The sequence below is a fragment of the Perca fluviatilis genome, chromosome 9 (assembly GCF_010015445.1).
Source record: "Perca fluviatilis chromosome 9, GENO_Pfluv_1.0, whole genome shotgun sequence".
Lineage (NCBI taxonomy): Eukaryota > Metazoa > Chordata > Actinopteri > Perciformes > Percidae > Perca > Perca fluviatilis.
The window spans coordinates 40,540,195-40,562,256 of NC_053120.1; the positions used below are offsets into that span (position 1 = coordinate 40,540,195).

Below are 22,062 nucleotides of genomic sequence, written 5' to 3' on the forward strand. Positions count from 1 at the left end.
GCTGTGTTCACGCTGTCCAACAAGTCCTTCACCGCTGGTAAACTTAGAAAAAATCCTGTTTTGCACAGCTATATGTAAACAGGAATATTAGTGGAATATTCACTTTCATTAGCCGTGTAAACAGCTTAGTCGGAATATCATCTTTTTCGGAATAAGGGCAAAACCGAAATATTATGTGCATGTAAACCTAGTCAGTAAAGCTAGTTTTGCTTGGCGGTGTGTGTGTGTAGCAGTGCCTGCCAAGCTGTTATTAGTGAGAGGCTGGCGATCAGAGTGTTGGCTGGTGCGTCTGTGTCAGGAGACTGATAAAGCCAATCTGTTGGTACGCTGTCCCCCTGCCAGAAGGATTCTGGAGATGCTGCACCAGAGACACACTTGAACAAGATTCTATTGCAAAACATGATATTCAAAGCATCTAAACAACATGTAATATTAAAGTAATTTAGACAGTTAATTGAAATGGACCCATTATGTTTGTAAAATGAGAATCTTTTTATTACATTTTGCTCAGTATAGTCCAGAATCAGCTTGATGAGTAATAGGAATAAATATATGAACTGAAATATATTGAGGTGCAGCATACATGGTTAATTTAGGTGTGAATACAGATGGCTTCCATGTGCCTCTTAGAAGAAGCCTTTGGCAGTCTGGAACCACGTGTGCAAATTCCCTAAAAATCTTCATTCTTGTGTCCTTTGCTATTTTTTAAGGAAGCTCCAAAGGGAAACGCCAGAAAAAGATTGTCAGCCGGACCCAAAACTACCTGAACCTGTATGCTGCAGATGGCCTTCGCACACTGTGCATTGCAAAAAAGGTAAGCCTCCTTAAACTTTGTTTGTTTTTTTTCAACCTATGTTTTTGTGTCTAAGTGACTGATGGGAACAACAATCTCTGACATTGGTCCATTATTAAGCAAGATCACTGCAGTCGGCAGCGGAGAAACAAGCTACAATGTAAGTTAATGGGGCAATTGCGCACCTTCAATTTACGTCCACTAAAGTGCTTGTTTTGCTGCTGACAGACCGATTATTATTCAAAGTGTCTGACAACATTATGGAAAGGATTTCTAAGGAGGTCGACCGTTCTGTTAAAGAGTAAAATCCTTTTTTTAAACATAAAAACATCCGCAAAATTGCTATTGCTAAACCCCTCAGACTCCATGTAAATTAACAGTAAATTAACACTTTATTCAAAGTCGACACAAAATAAAAAGATTAGTCTTTCCACTTTTCCAACCATCACAACTCTAGTTGTGGTTGAAATAAACACGCAGTTTTTTTATTTACATGTGAAAATATGCTGGCTCTATACACTACGCTAAAAGTATTGTTTATTTAAATGGAGTCTGGTGGGTTTAGCGATTTGGCGGCTGCTGGTCACAGCGTTCTCACTTAATACTGGACCAATTTCAAAGATTATTGTTCCCATCGGTCATACACACAAAAACAGGAAAATGGGGTCCACGTTAAAAAACCGAAGTTACCCTTAAAGGAATACGCCACCGTTTGTTGAAATAGGGTTATTCACCGTCTCCTCTATATTTATATAGGTGGGCAAACGCATTTTTGTCTCCGTGCATGCATTGTCTTAGTCCGGTGGCGGCGCCACTAGCTTAGCTTAGCGTAATGAATGGAATCCATTGTTGTCGTGAGTAAAAGTGACCCCAACAACAACAAAAACAAAACCTAATTACATCTTGTGGCCTGCGTATTCACAACAAGTAAAAATAGCAATGCAGATTTAGACTAGATGATTTCCTAGGCAGATATTGACTTGGGACTATATTGGGTGGAAGTAGGCTACAGCCGAAGCACTGCTATGCGACCAACTTGTTGTTGGGTCACTTTTACTCACGACATGCTAACGGCAACAAAGGATTCCATTCATTATTCTAAGCTAAGCTAGCGGCGGTGGCGCCGGACTAAGACAATGCATGCACTGAGACAAAAATGCGTTTGCCCACCTATATAAATATAGAGGAGACGGTGAATAACCCTATTTCAACAAACGGTGGCGTATTCCTTTAAAGAAGCTGAACAAATGCCCTCTATCATTAAACTGCTTAAATACTACTTAATAGTCGGAGATGATGTTTCTCGGTGTCTTCTTGGCAGGTTGGGTTTGTAGCCCAGCACAGACGATCACATGGACCAGCCCTTCCAAAGTGACATTCTTCGTGACTCAGTTGCAATCTGTGCTACTTTACGAGGCTGTTAATTTATGCTCTCACAAGCCGTGCTCATTATATCCCTGCTTGTGCAAAGCCTGTTACCAAAGCGATGCGATAAAACACCTTCTCAAGGTCTCACATGCTCCTGCGATTCCTCCTCTGCAACGTAGGCAAAGGAGAAGAAGCTGCTATACTGTTAAATTTACCCCAATACTTTAACAGACGTGTGTCTGTGTGTGTCTGTGTTCATGTGTCAGATTCTGAGCAAGGAGCAATATGCCTGCTGGCTGCAGCGTCACCTGCAGGCTGAGACCGCCATCCAGGGAAGAGAGGAGCTGCTCTTTGACTCTGCCCTGCGACTGGAGACAAACCTCCAGCTTCTGGGTAGTTGTTTGATTTATTTATTTAAGGCCACTAAAAAGAAACTACATCCACACACTCATAGCTGGGATTATACCGTTAATATTTATTTATTTAATTTTTTTTTTAAAGGTCCCATATTGTAAAAAGTGAGATGTCTTTTTTCATTATAAAGCAGGTCAAGGCACTATATAAATACTGTGAAAGTCTCAAAACACTCAATCCACAGAGAAATGCACAGAGCTTGTATTCAGAAACTGTGCCTTTTCAATGAGCTGTCAGGACTTCTGTACGTTTATGATGTCACAACTACACTATATATAGGTAGAAAGTGCTGTTAGTGTCATTCCCCGGCTGCAATGAGAGCGCAAATGTGGAAGACCTGGAAATGCTGACCAATCAGAGCAGACTGGCCTTTTTTTGGGAAGGGGGCTTAAAGAGACCGGTGCGAAAACAAGGTGTTTCAGACGGACAGTATGAGAAAAATAGTCTCTTGTGTCTAGTATTTTTTTGAACCTTTAAAGAATCTAAACATGTTCTATTAGAAACCTGAAATACAAGTAGGAACCTGAACATGAGCATAATATGGGACCTCTAACTTGCATGCAATATTACTTGTGGCTCACTGCTGTTGTGTGGATGTTGGAGGATGTGACACAGTCATGCTTATCACCCACAGGAGCGACGGGCATTGAGGACCGGCTGCAGGATGGTGTGCCTGAAACCATAGCTTCTCTGCGGAAGGCTGGCCTGCAGATATGGGTGCTGACGGGCGACAAACAAGAGACGGCTGTCAACATTGCGTACGCCTGCAAGCTGCTGGACCCTGAGGAGGAGATCCTGACACTGAATGCTGATTCTCAGGTGAGAGGCAGAAGCAAGCGGTTTACTGAAAAAACAACCACGAGCATGTTAGCATTCTCTCTCTCTCTCTCTCTCTCTCTCTCTTCTCTCTCTCTCTCTGTCTCTCTCTATATATATATATATTGGATACCAAAATATAGTTCATGATTAATAAAAAGATTGATGCATATGCTACGGTTTCCCTCCACATTGTGTAATGTAAATAGTTTTTAAAGTAATAATTCAACATTTTGGGTGCTTATTTGCTTTCTTGCAGAGAGTTAGATGAGAAGAGCAATACCACTCATGTTTATACAGTAAATAAGAAGCTACAGCTTCCGGTAGCCGATTAGCTTAGTTAGCATAAAGACTGGAAACAGAGACGCAGCTATCCTGGCTCTGTTTAAAGAAATATTAAAAATCATATTTACTGTACAGTCATGAAAGCGGTATCAATCTTCTCATCTAACTTTCAGCAAGAGAGTGTAACTATGCGTATTTCCCAAAACTATTCTTTTAACATTATATTATCCTTCTCTTGACTGAAAACACTACCTTTTATTGAAGAAGGTCATTTGAGGACCAACGATGTTTAGTTCTGAGCTGCTGAAGCATCTGTTTGCCAGATGTGAAGCAGGTCAGGCAGTTTGATATTAAGCAAGTTAGTGACCTGATCCTGAACTCAACCCGCTCTACGCCTGTCTCTGAACCAGGAGGCATGTGCGTTGCTGCTGGAGGAGAGTTTACACTACATCCAGGCCAAATTCCTCTGCAGCTCCACAGACCAAGCTGCCAAGGCCTTCCACAGTAACTTTGCACCCTTTGAGATCTATCCGTCCTCATCTCCATCCTCATCCTCCCACACCACTCCCTTCACGGTGCTCCAGCTGGGCCTGGTCATTGATGGGCGGACCTTGGCCTATGCCCTGGATAAGAGTTTGGAGGATAAGTTTCTGGCTGTGGCACGGAGCTGCCGCTCAGTGCTTTGCTGCCGCTCCACGCCGCTGCAGAAGAGCATGGTGGTCAAACTGGTGCGGAACAAGCTGAAAGTCATGACTCTCGCCATAGGTAGGAAAAAGTTCATCCACTTTAACACATATTTGTATTATTTGATCCAGATGCATTAGATGTGCTTTGATTGTGAGTGGAAAATGGTGTCCAATGTTCATGGCCCACCTCAAGTTCACGGTTAAGCTACGTTCAGACCAAAAAAAGCGATCCGGCCATTTGCCGCAGGGTAGTGCGGCGGTGGGACTGTCACTTAACAAACGGCCCATTTGTGTGACATCTTGTTGTGTTATTTAACCCCCCCAGTTTAGCACAAGAAGACTTTTATATTTCACAATTACTGTTTTCCGCCGGATCGTTGATAGATCTCTACGTTTCCGACCGCACTTCGTTCTCAACTTTTCGCTGCAGGGCCACTGCGGGTTTTTTTTTTATGTTCCTCCTGCGGCAACCCCCCACGGCAGCCTAAACGCGCTACCCCCATTCAAAATGAATAGAAAGACCTGCATTTTTGCTTGACTGTCTGACAGCCGGCATAGGCAGTGTGATTGAGGCCTTAGACCTGTGCGACTGATATGCATGTTTGGCTCTCCATGGTTTCTCAATTGTCAAACTGTCCTGGAAATGAATTGTTCCATTTTAATGGAAATGAAATGATTTCAGGTCCTGTTCTGAAGAGAAACAGACTTTTTGACATGCTTGCATGGATTGTTGGGTGTCAGACACATAGGAACAATTAGGAGCTAAAAGGTTCTACATTTTGCGTAAAGCATTCCTCAGCATTAAATAGATCAAACTATAAGCTGTAGTTTTGAACTTTTGGGCTATCACCAGGTTGAAAGTTGCAGTAGCGTCCAGACAGATCAAAACACGCCTGGCACACAGCTGCTGAAAGGTGGAAATATCAAACCAAAAAAATGCTGTTATAATACTAGTAGAATAATTGAATTAAATATATGTTGCTACACTGGCATACCCATGTTACGTGTGACATAGATAGAATAGGCAAAATCAGTAAATGTATGCCTTATTTAGGGCTGGGCAATATATCAATATTATATCGACATCGGTATAGGAGGCCAGATTTATCAAAACTGTCATTGTGTTAATACTTTATGAAAGCACCAATAGTCAACCCTACAACATCGCCGCAATATTGACATTGAGGTATTTGGCCAACAATATTGTGATATTTGATTTTTTTCCATATTGCCTAGCTCTAGCTGTAATTAATAGTTTTCATGTTACAATGTTGACTAAATAATTAATATAATATAAATCAACCTCAAAATTTCTTCCACAGGAAGTGTCTACACGATTTTATTTAGTATTTTTTGCATGCATTTCCTGCCCTGACAGTAAAGGTGATAGCGAGCCGACAGAGGAGCCCTGCAGGCAGATGCTCTCGAGTTCTGCTCCCAGATGATTTCTCATGTGTATGAGGAGTAACAGGGGACCAGCATCGGAATATAATCCGAAATTCACAAAACCTCTGATGTGTTATTGGGACTTAACAAGGGTTATAGTGAAATGTTACTCTTTATTACCTGTTGGCAGCCACAATTTGTTTTAGTTTAGTTTAGTGGGTGGTAATGATAGAGCTGCAATCGCTGCCCTTTCACATTCCCCAGCCAGAGTTCTCCTGCCGGTCCAGGACGACCTCCTGGTCACGAGGAACATTATGTACTCGCTGTTCTGGCCGTGTGTCCAAAACACAAATCTGAGCAGCTAATACTTTTACGGTCAGAAGCTTAAATATTGTGGCCATCTTAGCAAACTAAGTATTCCTGATTCAATGAACTCCCACAGTGGTTTACTGTTAAATGACCGTGCAGCAGTTATTACTTGTACACTGGCAAACTTAAACAGGTTCCCCTAAGTACACTCTTAAAAATGAAATTCGTAATATAACAGAAAAACTTTGGGCAGCTCATCACCCAGACTTTGTCCTGTAATAAAAAAGAAAAGAAATCACGTGTAGCTACAGTTAAAAAATGTGGCCGAAAAGTCGGAAAGAAGTGGAACATGGACTTCTTTAATCTCCCAAAATCTCAACCTCCGTGGTGGAAAAAAAAAATTTCGGGGCACAAATTATACAATTTTAACTGTAAAAAACAAAGCAACAAAAGCACTGGAAAACGCGTTGACAAAAACGTTTCAAAAAAATGGACAAAAATGTTGGAAAAAGGCAAGCAAAGCAGAGAATTAAAGTGTGAAACAGCGACAAGAAATTCGGGATAAAAAATGTCAAAAGAAGTAACAGCGTAGACTTCTTCAATCTCCCCAAACCTCAACCTCAGTGGCCGACAAAAGTTGTCGGAGTACAAATTCAGCAAATCGAAATGTAACAAAATAGAAATATAACTGTTAAACACATTCTACAGACAATTTCTGTTAAAATACATGGACGCACAACTGTTAATACACAGATGTTTCTTAGAGTGTGTAGCTTTTGCTGTTCGATGCAGTGACATGTATTCTGACATCATGTCCAATGTTATCATGAATATCAGTGTGTCAAACTCACTATAGCACAGATGTACTGTAGTGAAGATCCTAGATGTTCTTGCTTTGGTGTCAATATGAGTTAAAGAGAATTTTAGTAAGAAGTGCACACTCATCACACACACCTGCACCCTTGCTGTGACCACTGAGTCAAAACAACAATATTTTAGGGCACCTTAGTAATTATGCCCTTTTGGCTTAATGAATCCGTATTAATGGAGGTGACATGAGCATGTCAGTGTGACTTACGATTGTCTTTTCCCTGTTTCCCTTTTGTTTGTTCCTGCTGGACTCAGGAGGATCCAGTTTTTGCCAGCCAAGCGCTTTTCTGTCATTGCTATGTTAGCAGTAATGTGGAGGAAACACACAGCTCCCCGCCCGCTTTTATTTTACATCTCTGTGGGGACAGGAGGTGACGGTGAAGCTCTAATAGCTATGACTACTCTAATCTTATCATTACAACACCACGTTTTACACCGCTTACATAATGGAGCCTCCACCTACTGTAGTCTATATGTAAATGATATTTTACTTCACGTATCATTTAAAAAACAATATATATATCTTTTTAAAAGAAGGCAGTGGGGGATATTGTACTGTACCTGTATAGAAATGTGAGTCCTAATTGACAATTTGAAATCCATCGTTGTTCACATGCCAGTTAACCAACACGTTCTCACCCCCGTCGCGTCAAAAAGCAGCGCTTGGTCAGGTGCCTTTGCAGTTTGTTATTGACGTAAAAAGTCTCCTTTAGCATCATATTTAGACGTGCTTTGTCAGGACTCTGCGTCACTTTTTGACGCTCTGGGTCAGGACATACGTTTCAGGGCAAGAACGGGACACAAACCCCGATCTCTGGGGGGAGAAAGTCCTGTTTGTTTGACCCATCCACCCCCCCCCAACCAACCTCCCTACGCGGATTTTAGGTCTTTCATACTACTCGCTACCGTTGTCTCTCTTAATACTACGTCATGTTACAGCGCTGCGGTCGCTCTCCTGCGCTGCCAAACAGAGGCTGAAGGGTGATTTTTGCGTTGGTATCTGACGCTGAGAGCCACTGACCAAGCATCAGTATTTTACAAGTTGGGCGTGAGAACGGGTACACTGCTGCAGTACCAGTGTGTTTGGCTGCATTTTGTCACACTGGAACAGTATTTTTCCAGCTGCTGTTCGAGCGCTCATCACCAGCAGCTTCCTCTCATATTGAGCCAGAGCTGCCACTCCAGTCATGCTACGCTATCGTGTCAACAAAACCCTCTCTGCCCACCAACACTTCATCTCCCACTCCACCACCTGTGCTGACAAAAAAATAAATACTATCCGCAGCCCTCAAAGTTAAACCAAAAACACTGCTCGGCAGCCACCACAGCAGGCCTGGCTCTACCTAACCACAGGGACGGTTGAGCTGGTCAAGGGCACAGGGCGAAAAGCAGCGAATAACAAACACGCACACACACAGCTAATATAAGAGTTGAAGAAACTGACAGCTCTGTGAAAGCGTGACCTTCCTCCCACATATACTGTATCAATACAGCTCTGTTTTGCCATTGCCACGTTCAATAAAGTTCCTTCTGCTTCCAGGCTGCTGGCATACTGATGCCCTGCCCATTTCCTGATTACAGATTATGTACTTGTGCATCTTGAGGCTATGAAGTCATTCTCTCCCTCACTACATTATTCTCAGGTGACGGGGCCAATGATGTCAGCATGATCCAGGTAGCGGACGTGGGCGTGGGCATCTCGGGACAGGAGGGCATGCAGGTGAGGAGAAATCTGAGCGGGGCCTTACGGCAATGGGAGGGACGGTTGAACAGGGTGACACAGAAAAGGGGGGGAGGCGATGAGGCTTTGGGGTTCATTTGAGAGCGATTGTAAATTTTAAAAAACAAAAACAAATGCAGTGTGAAAGATCCTGAGAGGTCGAGCAGAGTGAGAGGAGCTATGGGATAGAACATAAGGGTAGCATAGCATTCTGTAGCATAGTTAATGGCTTTTCATTACTCTTAAGTGTGTGTTTAAGCCCACATCCATACACATCCTCTAAATAGGATTGCCTGTGTGTTGCTGAGTCAGGAAGATCGTCCTGTGTCCCGCAGTCAAGCAGTACACTTTATGGGTGCTTTAGTCTCGACTTTATCCACACCAGCTTCTTTCCCTGCCCTGAGGTCAGGGCCAATGCCACAGCCGAGGCAGTCGACAACAGCATGGTTAAAAAAGAAAAAGAAAGCTCCGTTGACTTTGCCCCCTGCTCATTTCCCTTCAAGCGCCCTGTTCCAGAAAGGTGATGCTGCATAGCAATGATGGAGATTCACAATTAACTTCCGAGGGAGGCTTCAGAGGCGCGCCGCTGCGTATCACATCTGTTAAAGTCTCAGTATCCTGTCCTTACCTGGGCCGCTAGATTAATCATTGTTAATCAAATGTGCTCTTAATGAGACAGCGGTCGCTCCTTTGGATTCGATAGCGTGCTGAGGCACACATTTCTGCGCTCAGGCCAGCACACACTGCATTATGATTAACACACCATTTCTTCTATCAGGAGCGCACTCCCCATGTAGTCATTACGGGCCAGTAATTAGAGCGCAGCGGAAACTAAATTGCCGCACAACGAGGCATCTGCTGTTATTTTTCTTGGTGATGGCTAATGTTGACGGTTAAGACGAGTCATAAAGGGTTAGCGGTGCTGTTTTAAAATGTAAGTTATAAACCTGGCTTGACTACAGGGAGGGTTTTGGTTTGGATGTTGATGGATGAGACTGACAGCCCACGGCTCCTGTTACGATGAATCCCAAAAGGTGGACAACTCATTTAAGGGTTATTGCTTTGGGACGTTTATACCCACTAAAGATTCATTAAAAAGAGGCATTTCCACTAGTTATTTCCTAATAACTACACAAGTTACGTGTGTGTGTGTTTTGCAGGCGGTGATGGCGAGTGACTTTGCTCTCCCGCGTTTCCGCTATCTCCAGAAGCTCCTGCTGGTCCACGGACACTGGTGCTACTCCCGCCTGGCTAACATGATTCTCTATTTCTTCTACAAGAATGCTGTAAGCCCCTTTTACTTCTGTATAGGCCTGTAATAATTGTTACATCATTGTCCAATCGCAGTATTGTTTAAGTAATTGCAGTTTCTTTGTTGAACCACAATTAATTGCTAACATTACTTAGGTCTTAAGGGGTATGGCTATTGATGGTTTTGTTCATTTAATTGTAAATTCAAGAAAAGAAATACAGTGTTTTATGATAGTAAAGAGACATTTCAATTGTTAGTTGTAGGCACTTGACCCTATTCACGTTCATAGCAACAAAAATGGGGGCATACAGTTAGAAAAAATGTTTTGATGATAAAGAGGCATGGTTAACTTCATAGGCCTGTACCTGTGTTATTACATTATCTGGGTCACATGACAGTAATATAACCAAAAGATGTATCATGGAATTCATTCAAAAATGAATACATAAATACATATTTAAAAAAATATATATATATAAATGTGTGTGTGTATGTATATGTGTGTGTGTGTGTGTGTGTATGTATGTGTGTGTGTGTGTGTAATATATATATATATATATATATATATATATATATATATATATATATATATATATATATATATATATATATATATATATATATATATAATATTATTTCCGCCCTTAATTTGACAGGACAGCTAGGTGAGAAAAGGGGAGAGAGAGGGGGGGAGACATACAGGAAGTCGTCGCAGGTCGGACTCGAACCCTGTACCTCTGCTGCCCACTGAGCCAACACATATTTTAAAATTTGACTGACAGAGACAATTATATTAACTGCAAGTATTTTTTGAGACAATTACTAAAATTTGGAATTGTTACAGCACTACTTCTGTATATACTCATCTCACAGCATCTGTGTAGATACAGATGTTAAAAGGCAGTTAACTGTGTGATTTAGATCAGTTGATAAATAAAAAAGGAAATGATTTCCACAAAGTGGTGTTTTTCCTCTCCTTTTCTCTCTCTTCATGTGAATTCATTCCTGTAGTCTTTTGTTCCCACAGATGTTTGTAGCGCTCATCTTCTGGTATCAGTTCTACTGCGGTTTCTCAGGTTCAGCCATGATTGACCAGTGGTATCTCATCTTCTTCAACCTGATGTTCTCCGCCTTCCCACAACTCATCACTGGCACTCTGGACAAAGACGTGTCAGCAGAGACTCTCCAACAACTACCTCAGCTTTATGTGAACGGCCAAAACTCCGAGGTCCGGTCTAGTTACGTATTTGTCCCTTTTTGTTTGTCTGTCTTCTCTTGGAGGGAAAAGAAAAGATGTGTGTTTAAAGAAGCTAGTGGAGAAAGGGAGGAAGTATTTTTACAGCTCATCCAGTATCTTTCCTTTATAGAAACTACATTTTGAGATCTATATTGACTGGCATTGCATTACATTCATCACATTACAGAAAATCTAATGTGTGTATTGTGTGTATAATCGTTTTTAGTTTACAATTTTGGAAATATTATGATACAATTTAACATTTCAGTTTTACGTGTAGTAGGGTGTTTACACTGAGATACTCTGTCCAAACCATATACAAACCAAACCTATACTACAAAATCAAACCTATACTACCAATACTACCAAACCTATACTACAAAATCTGAATCTAATTTGGCAAAAATGTTTGGATTTTCCTTTTTTTCCTAGAAGATTTTGAGAAAGTGTTGTTTGAGTGAAACTCAACTTATTCGGTTTCCTTCAGCGCTTTGAGCCACATCTCGTGGTCCTTCTCTGCAGATGGATTTTGCTCAGTTGTCTTGTTTATTAGATTTCTGGAATGTGTGAGTTTTTAATAAATGAGGTATGCTTGGAGGAAAAGCATCTAAACAACAACAAAAAACTGTAATTGGACATAAAATGATCTGACATTTTTACTATGCTGGCGGTTGGTCCAGACCGGTCCAGACTGAAATATCGCGTAGATTTCGGGGGCGATGCAGGGGATGTGTCCCCCCTAATATTTAGAAGAGGTAGATTTCTCCCCCTCAAAAAATATGATTGGTTTTGGGAGATTAAGTCCATGTTGTCACTTTTTTTTTGTAGTTTTTCCCGACGTTTTTGACGCTTTTTTTTTTAGCCTTTTTTTCAACATTTTACTAACCGAGCAGCTTTGTATGAGAGACTTTTATAAAGGCCTAACAGAAAATGTTCAGTATTTTACTGTAGCTACACACAAAACTTCTGTAATGACCTTCCAGAACTTTTTCTGTTATTTTACAGATTTATTTCTTAGAGTGTAGGAAAATTATGTGTTTGACGCTCAAATTTTTCTGCGGGAGATCTCCACAGCCCCTGGTTATAATGTGCGTGTGTGAATTGACTATTCAAATAATCGTTATAAAATAATCGTTTATTGCAGCCCTAAAAGTTTTTGGTGTCTATGTTGAATGGAATAGAGAAAACCTGTAATATAGCAGACTTACTCTATCTTTACCTCAGATATGTTAGTAATCACTAGTGTTTATTATATACAGTAGCTCAGCTTTATCTTTATGATTCATGACAACATTTTAATACCACCTTTAATGTCCTTCACATTAATGAGTTTCACGGCAGTAAATCTCTGCTTTTGTCTCGCAGGAATATAAGCCATACATGTTCTGGATGAACATGATCGATGCCTTCTACCAAAGTCTGGTCTGCTTCTTCATCCCTTACTTTGTGAGTCTGGTTTTATTTTCCATCCGTCTTCACTCAGTAATTCCGTGCTGCTCTTACTTACTCATCACTTCCGTTCTCCTCGCCCCGTCTCCTTCTGTTCTTCTTCTTCCTCCCAGGCCTACGCTGACTCTGACGTGGATCTGTTTACATGGGGAACGCCCATCACCACCCTTGCTTTATTGACCATTCTGGTGCACTTGGGCATTGAGACCAAAACCTGGGTAAGGATCCTAATTTTAGACTCTTTGATGGCAATACTCAAGATTTCAAAGTGCCTTCTGTCTCTCGGTTAGGGCTGAACAATTTCAATTTGAAAGCGATTCATCGTTCAGCCCTACTCTCAGTGCTGCTTTTTCTCACTCAGATCAGCATCTTGCTTTGTGAGGGAGCACTGGTGCGAAGGCTGACAGGCACATGGATATTTAACTCCAGCTGATTAGATTGAACCAGAAAGCTCTGCAGCATCAGAGCCTATATATCAGCTTGACAGCGTATCTGCCTCCGTCCAGGCCCTCTGCAAACTATCTCCACCACATTGCACCACGCCACGACAGAGCTCCACAATACCTGTTTATTTTTATCCTCCCCCACCCCCACCCCCGCGGCCTTGGTTTTATTCTCAGGTATCCCCCCGCCCGTGGTTCTCGTAAAACAGCCCGGCAGTCTTGGTCAGGAGCCATTTAACATTTATGACCCTGCATTGAATCAGAGTCTTTTCCATTATGCTGAGGCTGTAAATTTAGCCTGACAAGTTTTGTACATGAAAAATGTCCTTTTTCACTAACTAACTTTCTGGTTGTCATGCCGAGAAGTATTCACAGCGAGCAGCATGGACCGAAGGTAAACATTTCCAAATGCTCAACTGGCAGTTACTTGATTCTCTTGCTGCTAAAGAAACCTAATGCATGCATGATCGGTAAACGGCTGTGAAAGTCAATTAAAGGTATTTGAAATGACAGCAGGCAGCGCTCTTTCTCTTCCCCCTCTTCTTCTTGTGTGTTATGTAACAATTAATACATTATTGTCTAATTGTCAAATTATTTCTTTTTTTTTCATATTTGCCAAATTATTGGTGGACTATATTGTATATTTTTATTTCAATTGTTAGTTGTAGGCACTTGACCCTATTCACGTTCATAGCAACAAAAATGGGGGCATACAGTTAGAAAAATTTTTTATAAAGAGGCATGGTTTACTTAATAGGCCGTGTACTTGTGTTATTACATGACAGTGATATAACCAAACGATGTATCCTGGAATTCATTCAAAACTTTAATTTGTTAAAAAAAAAAGTAATAAATAAATATAATTTTTTTTTTAATTATTTGACTGAAAGAGACAATTATATTGTTAATTGGAATTTTTTCTGAGACGATTAATTTGTGAGAACTTTAAAGCTGCACCAATCAACATTTTGATATAAACAATCAATGTAATGATGTGTGTGTTGTGAACAGGTTGCTTGTAGTGGAGAACCCAAAGAGAATTAGCACTCCTCAGCTCTGTGGAGCATTTTAAAATAATTCAGCTCATTGCTTTGGTTTTCCCAGCCCACAACTTTATTGTTTTCTCACCACATCCTAGTTTAATTTTCAGACGCACCAGGCTGCTATTTCCAGCAAAAAAATGTTTTTGATAAATCCACTGCCGCTACCTGCTCAACCCTAAACTGCAGATAAACAAAGTTGGCAACTAGCTTGTGAATGTAGCGGAGCATTTAGCAGCTAAAGAGCCAGATATTTCCCTCAGGCGTCGGTGGAGACCAAAAACAGAGCTGAAAGAGTGAATATTGGACTTAGAAGTCAAGTGGCCATAGATTAAATGAACATCAAGTAGCTAGATGTGTAAATTGGCAACTGTTTGCCATATAAACTTCATAAAGTGATATGTTGATTACAGCTTGCTCTGCTGCCCCCAAGTAGCCAAAAAAGAAAAAATGGCCGCAGCTTTAAAATAATGTTTTATTAGTCTGTTGTGCTGTGAACATCAATGGCATTTTAAAGACTGGTTCACATTTGACCAACAGTAGTTTTTGTAGTTGTGTGCAAACAGGCTTTTTTTGAGCAATAGGTGATTATCACCAGAGGTGTATAGTCCAGGTGCCAGAAAGTAAAAATCCTGCCATGTTTTTGGATCTGCCTCTACATCTAGAACAGGTGTTTTCACTAACGAGCTCATCTACCTGGTAGAGGAGCTGGTTTAGTGATGGTTGGGACAGCTGCTGGACAGGATTTCTACTTTCTGGCACCTGGACTATACACCTCTGATTATCACTGACATTTGGCTGGACTCACTTTGAGTTTAATTTCTCAGTAAGTTGTTTCGATAGGATGGCTACATGGGAGTTTGTTTACAACCAGTGTGATGAACTGACTGTTCCTGTTCCTGCCCTGTTGGACTGATTCTAGCAATGGTTAAGTTCATTATCGCATCGTAACATACAGTATGGCCGACACTAGGAAAATAAGACCCAGATTACTAAAAAGAAAATTCTTGGATAGTTCAGCAGTGTTCAATCATTCTAACATTCATAGCATGATATCCAAACACTTTACAGCCATGTTTAACAAAGCTAATGCACTACATGGTTTTAAAATATAAAGCTTATCAGCAATGATGTTGGAGAAATAGTCAACAAAAATCATAAAATATCATCCCTATTATTAATAATTATGAATCCTCATGGGATACAGTACATTGGCTAGACACTGGGTGGACTTACTTGCTGTTATCAATCGTGTTGCCTTGTTGAAGTCGCCATGGTCTGTTGTAATTATTTTAGAAAGCTAAATCAGGTATTTTTCACACAACAAAGGTAAAAGAATTCCCAATACTTTCCTTTGTCTCCTTCCCATGTAGACCTGGATGAACTGGCTGTCTATCGCCTTCAGTACAGCTTTATTCTTCACCGTGGCTCTGTGCTACAATGCCTCCTGTCCCACCTGCTACACCCCGTCTAACCCCTACTGGACCATGCAGAGGCTGCTGCAGGACCCCCTCTTCTACCTGCTCTGTGTCATCACGCCTGTAGCCGCGCTGCTGCCCAGGTACACCGCATTTCATCTGGGTTTGACTGAATACACAAAACAGGGGGTCTGGGGGTCCACCGGCAAAATATTTTCTACTTGAATCCCATTTCCTGCATTTTCTACATAAGTTTAGTGAGTAGTATATACAGTACTAAACTGTGTATGAGAAAAATGTCTTACTTTCTTTATTGTTTAAAATAGATCACAGAGAATTGAAAATAATATCAAATGGATTTAAAAAAGTGGGGGGGACACAAACCGGATTTTGAAAAGTGGGGGGGACATTCTCCCCCTGTCCCCAGTGGAAGTTACGTAAAAACGACCGGTATCTACTGGACCAAATAGCAGTGTGGGTTTCGGTGCCACTTAAATGCCTGCACTTCTCTCTGATACTCAACAGAAGCAGTGCTGTGTGGGACGCTAGGTAACACTACACTTGACAGCAGGTAACGTTAGCCTACCGTTAGCTAGGTAACACTACACTTGACAGCAGGTAACGTTAGCCTACTGTTAGCTAGGTAACACTACACTTGACAGCAGGTAACGTTAGCCTACCGTTAGCTAGGTAACACTACACTTGACAGCAGGTAACGTTAGCCTACCGTTAGCTACGTAACACTACACTTGACAGCAGGTAACGTTAGCCTACCGTTAGCTAGATAACACTACACTTGACAGCAGGTAACGTTAGCCTACCGTTAGCTAGATAACACTACACTTGACAGCAGGTAACGTTAGCCTACCGTTAGCTAGATAACACTACACTTGACAGCAGGTAACGTTAGCCTACCGTTAGCTAGTAGCTGGATTAAACCTGGTTACAATGCTGACTGCTAAACGGTGTAAAGTGTGACTGTCTCTTACTGTAGAGGATTCCAACAGCGGGATGTTCAGCTGCCGCTGTCGGAAAAACAACACAGACGGTGCATTTACTTAAAACTAGTTAGCGTCGTGGTGCGTTCAAAGTTATTGGAAAATACCCTTTTCAGTGGTTGTTCTTGTCGTTTTAACAGCAATTTACTGGTGAAGTAAGTTATTGTTACAAGTTATTGTTTCAGTCAATCATTAAATGTTGACATCCTTAGCAATAAACAAGCCTTAATCTTTTTTTTAAGTATTGGTTCAGGCACCGGCACTGTTTTAAAAGTATCGTTTGAGCACCGGTATTGGAAGAAACCCCAACAATACCCAATCCTATTTCTCAACTATTCATGGCCCGTGCGATGGCTTATACAGTATCTGTACCAGATGTCTTTTATGTTTATCCCAAGAGCCTGGCAGTCTTCTTTGGAATAGTGTTGTCCTGATATCTGACTCTGTTTTCCTTATCCAGATATTTCTACAGGGCGTGTCAAGGCACGCTGTTTCCCACCCCAGTCCAAGTTGGAAGACAGTTGGATAAACTCCCCACTGAAACTCGCCGGAACATTCTGAGCCTCAGGAGGGTGAAGGCGGGGTCAGCGCTCAGCCCCAAGCCTCCCTTCCTGTCCCTCAGCAAGCCTTCCCCTAAAGGTTGCAATAAAAAAGACCTGAGGAGCTTCCCCAGCTCCGAGACATCACAGGGGCCCGCTTTACAAATGGATGAACAGGGCCAGAGAAGCCCGCTGGGGCCTGCAGATAGTAATAAGGGCCCTTTAGATCTCTATGCAATAGTTCCTACAGAAAAAGACACTCTTCCTTACACCAAAGACACTCCTAAGCTCCCCGAGGAGCCGCGGCCTCCTTCCACCAAAGACTCCGAGTGTCTCGGTAAGACTTTAGAGGCGTCAGATGTGAGTCTGTCCGGCTGGATCACCTCCACGCCTCTGCTCTCTCAGACAGGCAGCGTCCAGCTGAACCTGCCCCCCGCCGGAGACTCCCAGTGCGTCAAATACACCAGGAACTCGGACCAAAGACTAAAGTCGGACCACAGCATTCATCCAGCACAGAGGACAGAGCAGGGGGCGGAACAGTCGCTGCACACCACCCTGTGATGTCTTACAGTCTTAACTATCTTACTCACAACAATTTGCACGATAGATTTTTAAAAAAAGTCTTTTTATTGTATTTTTCAAGGAGATTCTTTTATAAAAGATACAAATAGGTACTTTATATTCAGGATGTTTAAAGCTTAAGATATTTTTGAGGTTTTGAAGATGGAAGAACTGGAACATCTCCCATTTGATTTAGGTTTTTTTTTTATCCTGGAACTTTTTTTATATCAAAGATGCATCTCAGTAGTTGATCAGGTTTTAATGCAAGGAGGAGCACAGGAGAGACATTCCACTGCTGGCATGTTTGAGAGTTTATTTTCTTTCTCTGTTCATTCTTTTAGCTTCGCCTGCAAATGCATTAAGACCAGGATCAGATGCCATCCGTGGCCTTGAATCAGTGTTGACATTCCTGAGAAGAGACATTTCATATGTTTTAAGTTCCCACAGAAATGTGTTTCAGTGCAGATTCTCAAAGAGTTTTATCTTTACATAAATCAGCAGACAGCGGCGTTTGCTCACTGCTCCTTTCAGTCTTGTTGCTGGATTTGCAAACATTTGTTTGCTAAATTTTAAAGGCTGAAAAGTGTGTTAATAGCTGTTCTGTCATACTGTACATTCCACTGAATAATTATGAGAGCTGTTGACTTTAAATATGATAATGCAATATGAGAATTCACCTTTATACAGCAACAATCTACCAGTAATGATGCTGTGTGCGTGTGCGTGTGCGTGTGTGCATGTGCGTGTGCGTGTGTGTGTGTGTGTGTGTGTGTGTGTGTGTGTGTGCCGTTTTTACACGGATTAAACAAATGAGATATAACATGTTAGTCAGCTTTTCTACCAGGCTAGCTGTTTCCCTCTGTTTTCATTCTTTATGCTAAGCTAAGGCAACCGTCTCCTAGCTGTAGCTTCATATTTAGCACATACATGAGTATGAGGTATTAATCTTCTCATCTAACGGTATTTCCCAAAATATAAAAACTATTCCTTTTAAGCGCTGTGCAGTAGGTCAACAACACGCTACCGTCACGTTTACTTTGTGTCCTTTCTAACCGTTTATTTCATGTGCTGAGTTCGTTTGTTCTGCTGGTGCTCCGCTGGAAACCAAAAAGCTCAACGGTGAAAGATGTGACTTTAAGATTTAAATTTGCACTTTGAAAGCATTATTTTTTAAATTTCAAGTATTGTTGGTGCTGGCGGCATGTTCCGTTTGACAAGGTTGGGAAGTTTTATTCCTTTCACATGTTTGAAAGGAATCGTGATGTACTTCTTGTCATTGTGCACAAATGAACCAGTTAACGTATGGGAAATTGGAAACATGCTAGACTTTGTTTCATTAAGCATTTAAAGCAGCAGCACCTTTAATATGTCACGATTGTGTATCTGTTGTGTCAGTGCAGTACATTTTTTATAAAGTGTATCATTTTCCAAAGATCATTTATATTTCTGTATTCTCTAAGCAATAGTATGTGCCTTAACACTGGATAAGAAATTACAAATCTAAGAGTTTGCTTCCGATGCTGCAGCTGTGTCTTTGTTCAGTGAGGGTCGTCTTGTGTTGGTGTGGATGATATTTATGAGGCCACATGCTATGTGGTTTCTTTCCTCCGGTCTGTTTTTGCACACAGCGCCTTTTTCTGGCATGTTGTTTGCATTCTGACTGTGCAGTCTGTCCACTTTGTTTTATGGGTTTCGGTCTGTTCTGTGCTTTTGGCGTTGCATTCAATGTGCCAGAATGAAGCTCGAGCGTAGTCACTGCTGAATTCCAGGAAACTCCACTCTCACCGTACACAGCATTGAAACATATCTGAGCTCCATTTGTTGGTTTATCAAATGATCTGCTGTTAAAGTTCAGTGTCATTCCAAGGTATTAATCTAGATATCTAATAGACCCAAGATCACACAAAGTTCTTGGTCTAGCCTCTCTAAATTGTAGCAATGAAAAGTTGCAGCCCACACTAACACACACTTGGGGAAAAAAACTGTTTTTAAGTTTCAGGATTAAAATTTTTCTTAACAGTTCTTTGTCCTTTGAGTAATTGGAGATTACTTGTACCGTGGCTACTTGTGAACAAAATAAAAATGACAATAATAAAGTATTTATCCTTTACTACCTGTTTTACGGTTTGGAAAGTTGTTCTTGCTTAATTAAACGTCCCAGTCCTTAATTTGTAAAAGTCTTTACGTTTGACATGCGTTCTGTAAGCACTATAGCTCAGACCTTTGGGGTCGGGAGTGAAAATGGATGAAATTGTTAAGAGCTTACCACACTACAAAGCTCAAAGCCTGTCTTGTGTTATTGCTGTAAAACTGCAGATGCTGCGGTTAGATGGATCAATGTGCCTGTCAGGCTGAGCCCAGGGGTTTATTCTGAGCTCCCAGGGGGGGTGTAAGGTGTAAACTAGTCTAACAAGTTGCTCCATTCAAACTGGGTTACAATCAGGGTCAACACATTAGCACCATCTACTAGTCAAATACTAGTACTACTCGCCACTGTCGCACCAAATGCTTGCTCGTGGGAAATTGTTTGGTCTGTGTTAATTATAGAGTGGGGTCTAGACCTACTCCATCTGTAAAGTGTCCTGAGAGAACTCCTGTTATGATTTGATAATATAAATAAAATTGAATTAAAATGCTGGTAAAATATGTGAGGTTTAATATGATATTGGGAGATATTTTGTGTGTCCTTATTTAGATTTGGGTTTTTTGTTAGGAGTAGGTTTGCTAGCTAAATCTGAATCACTCGGAGTTGTGGCTAATACAGTACATAATGATTATTATTATGAGTACATGAGATTGGCTGATATGTTTTCCTTACATGTTACTATTCTTATACAATGCAAAAAAAACATGAAAAAACATATTTTTTTCTTCTTTTTTTTTGTCTACTAGCCAAATGCTGGTAAAATATGCCAGTGGCTGGGAGATTTGAATATTCACTAACCATTTGGCTGGTGGACAAAAAACTTAATTTTGGACCCTGGTTACAATCTATCTAGAGTGTGGTCTCATGGGACTGTCATAAATATTAAGGTTTAATATGATATTGGGAGATATTTAGTGTGTCCTAATTTAGATTTTGTGTTTTTCTGTTACATTATTGCATTGTATCTGCTAATGCTTCTGTCACTACATTTAAGCATGTCCCAGATAAACACGAAGGTGTCTTAAAAGGTGCATTGACCGATGTCTTTGGCCAGCAGAAGAAGCTGAAAAGAAATACTTGTCATAGTATCACTGTATAAAGTTGTCACGGGGAACTCGTTGGCCAACCGTTACCTAATTACACAATCCAACAGATGTGGAGCAAAAATTTGTATTTATTTCAACTCATGTTTGTGGCCACTTGATGAATGTTTGTCTCCCAACCAACTACTGAGAGAAGTATCTGTCTCGTTAATTGCTAAATGCTCCACTATGTTCACCCTCTGATGGCTAACGTTGAGTCTTGTGTGGGGCTGGCCAGGCAGTGTACAGAGGCTCTATCACTGATGCCTGTGGCTGGAAACTGATAAAAGCAGGGGAAGGGAACCAAAACACAAGTTGTGAGGCGTAAAAGCCAAAACAATGAGCTGAATGGGCTGAACTCTCTCTGACTAAAAAAACTCGCCCCGTACTGGGTGGCCTTTTTCCTTCCTCTGCCAGAGGCCTGGGAGCCTGAGGGTTCTTAGCTGTTTGGACTGCGCTCTTCTGGACAGAGATCTCAGATGTTTTTATTTGATATAAAAGTTCTGTTTATGAGTAGTAGGTTTGCTAGCTAAATCTGAATCACTCAGAGCTGTGGCTAATACATAAGGATTATTATTATTATTTGAGTGCCTGAGATTGGCCGATACGTTTTCCTGACATTTTTTAAACATGTCCCTATTCTTTTACAATGCAAAAAAAAAAAACATTTCAATAGTTTTGAGGCCAAAATGTTGCTACATAACATGAATGACCTCTTCTGTCTCAGTGATATGAAGTATATCTGCATAAATTCTGTTATCATCCGCTCACACATCTGTCCAAAGGTGTGACATAAGAGGCCTTCAGAAGACGGATGATCTTTGGCCTGGTGTGCATAACATCTGCGGTTATTAATGTTATTTTTAAGGCACACTGAGGGAAAAGGGACAGAAAAGGCTCTGCTGATGCTGCTGCAACACAACGTCCAAATTACTGACCGCTGCTGCAGATTCCTCCTCTGAACACCGCGATAATGATGACTCGTCTCCCCTCGCGGTGCTGCTCTCTCCATCTCTTTCAAAGCCCGAGTTTAAACCTTCCCCGATTGATCAGCTGGTTTTTTTCCTGCAAACTGTAATTGTGGAACTTTTGTGCCATTGTGCACTCTCTGCACAGCAATATTGTGTGTGATTCATCTGCTCTCAGTGGCATTAGGTAAGCAGCACATGCAATAAAAAAAAGGATTTTGTCGCACTTGTCACATATTGTGTTATGAGTATTCATGTGAAAGATTGATAATATAATTAAAC

The 22,062-nt window shown here is 41.2% G+C and overlaps 1 protein-coding gene across 2 annotated transcripts in view; it reads left to right on the forward strand.

Annotated features, from left to right (window-relative positions):
* The window catches only part of atp10a (ATPase phospholipid transporting 10A), a 44,803-nt gene extending 25,102 nt beyond the window's left edge, over positions 1-19,701 (forward strand). Inside the window, exons 11-21 of one of the 2 annotated variants that reach the window (XM_039810091.1) lie at positions 711-814; positions 2,428-2,554; positions 3,210-3,394; positions 4,087-4,441; positions 8,571-8,647; positions 9,808-9,933; positions 10,927-11,127; positions 12,502-12,582; positions 12,699-12,803; positions 15,442-15,629; positions 16,945-19,701. In XM_039810091.1, the coding sequence (XP_039666025.1) occupies positions 711-814; positions 2,428-2,554; positions 3,210-3,394; positions 4,087-4,441; positions 8,571-8,647; positions 9,808-9,933; positions 10,927-11,127; positions 12,502-12,582; positions 12,699-12,803; positions 15,442-15,629; positions 16,945-17,584 (2,189 nt within the window). In that variant the 3' untranslated portion in view covers positions 17,585-19,701. Of the gene's footprint in view, positions 1-710; positions 815-2,427; positions 2,555-3,209; positions 3,395-4,086; positions 4,442-8,570; positions 8,648-9,807; positions 9,934-10,926; positions 11,138-12,501; positions 12,583-12,698; positions 12,804-15,441; positions 15,630-16,944 lie in introns of those variants that run through there. The other variant, XR_005640166.1, reaches the window with a different exon arrangement.
* The last annotated feature ends 2,361 nt before the right edge of the window (positions 19,702-22,062 follow it).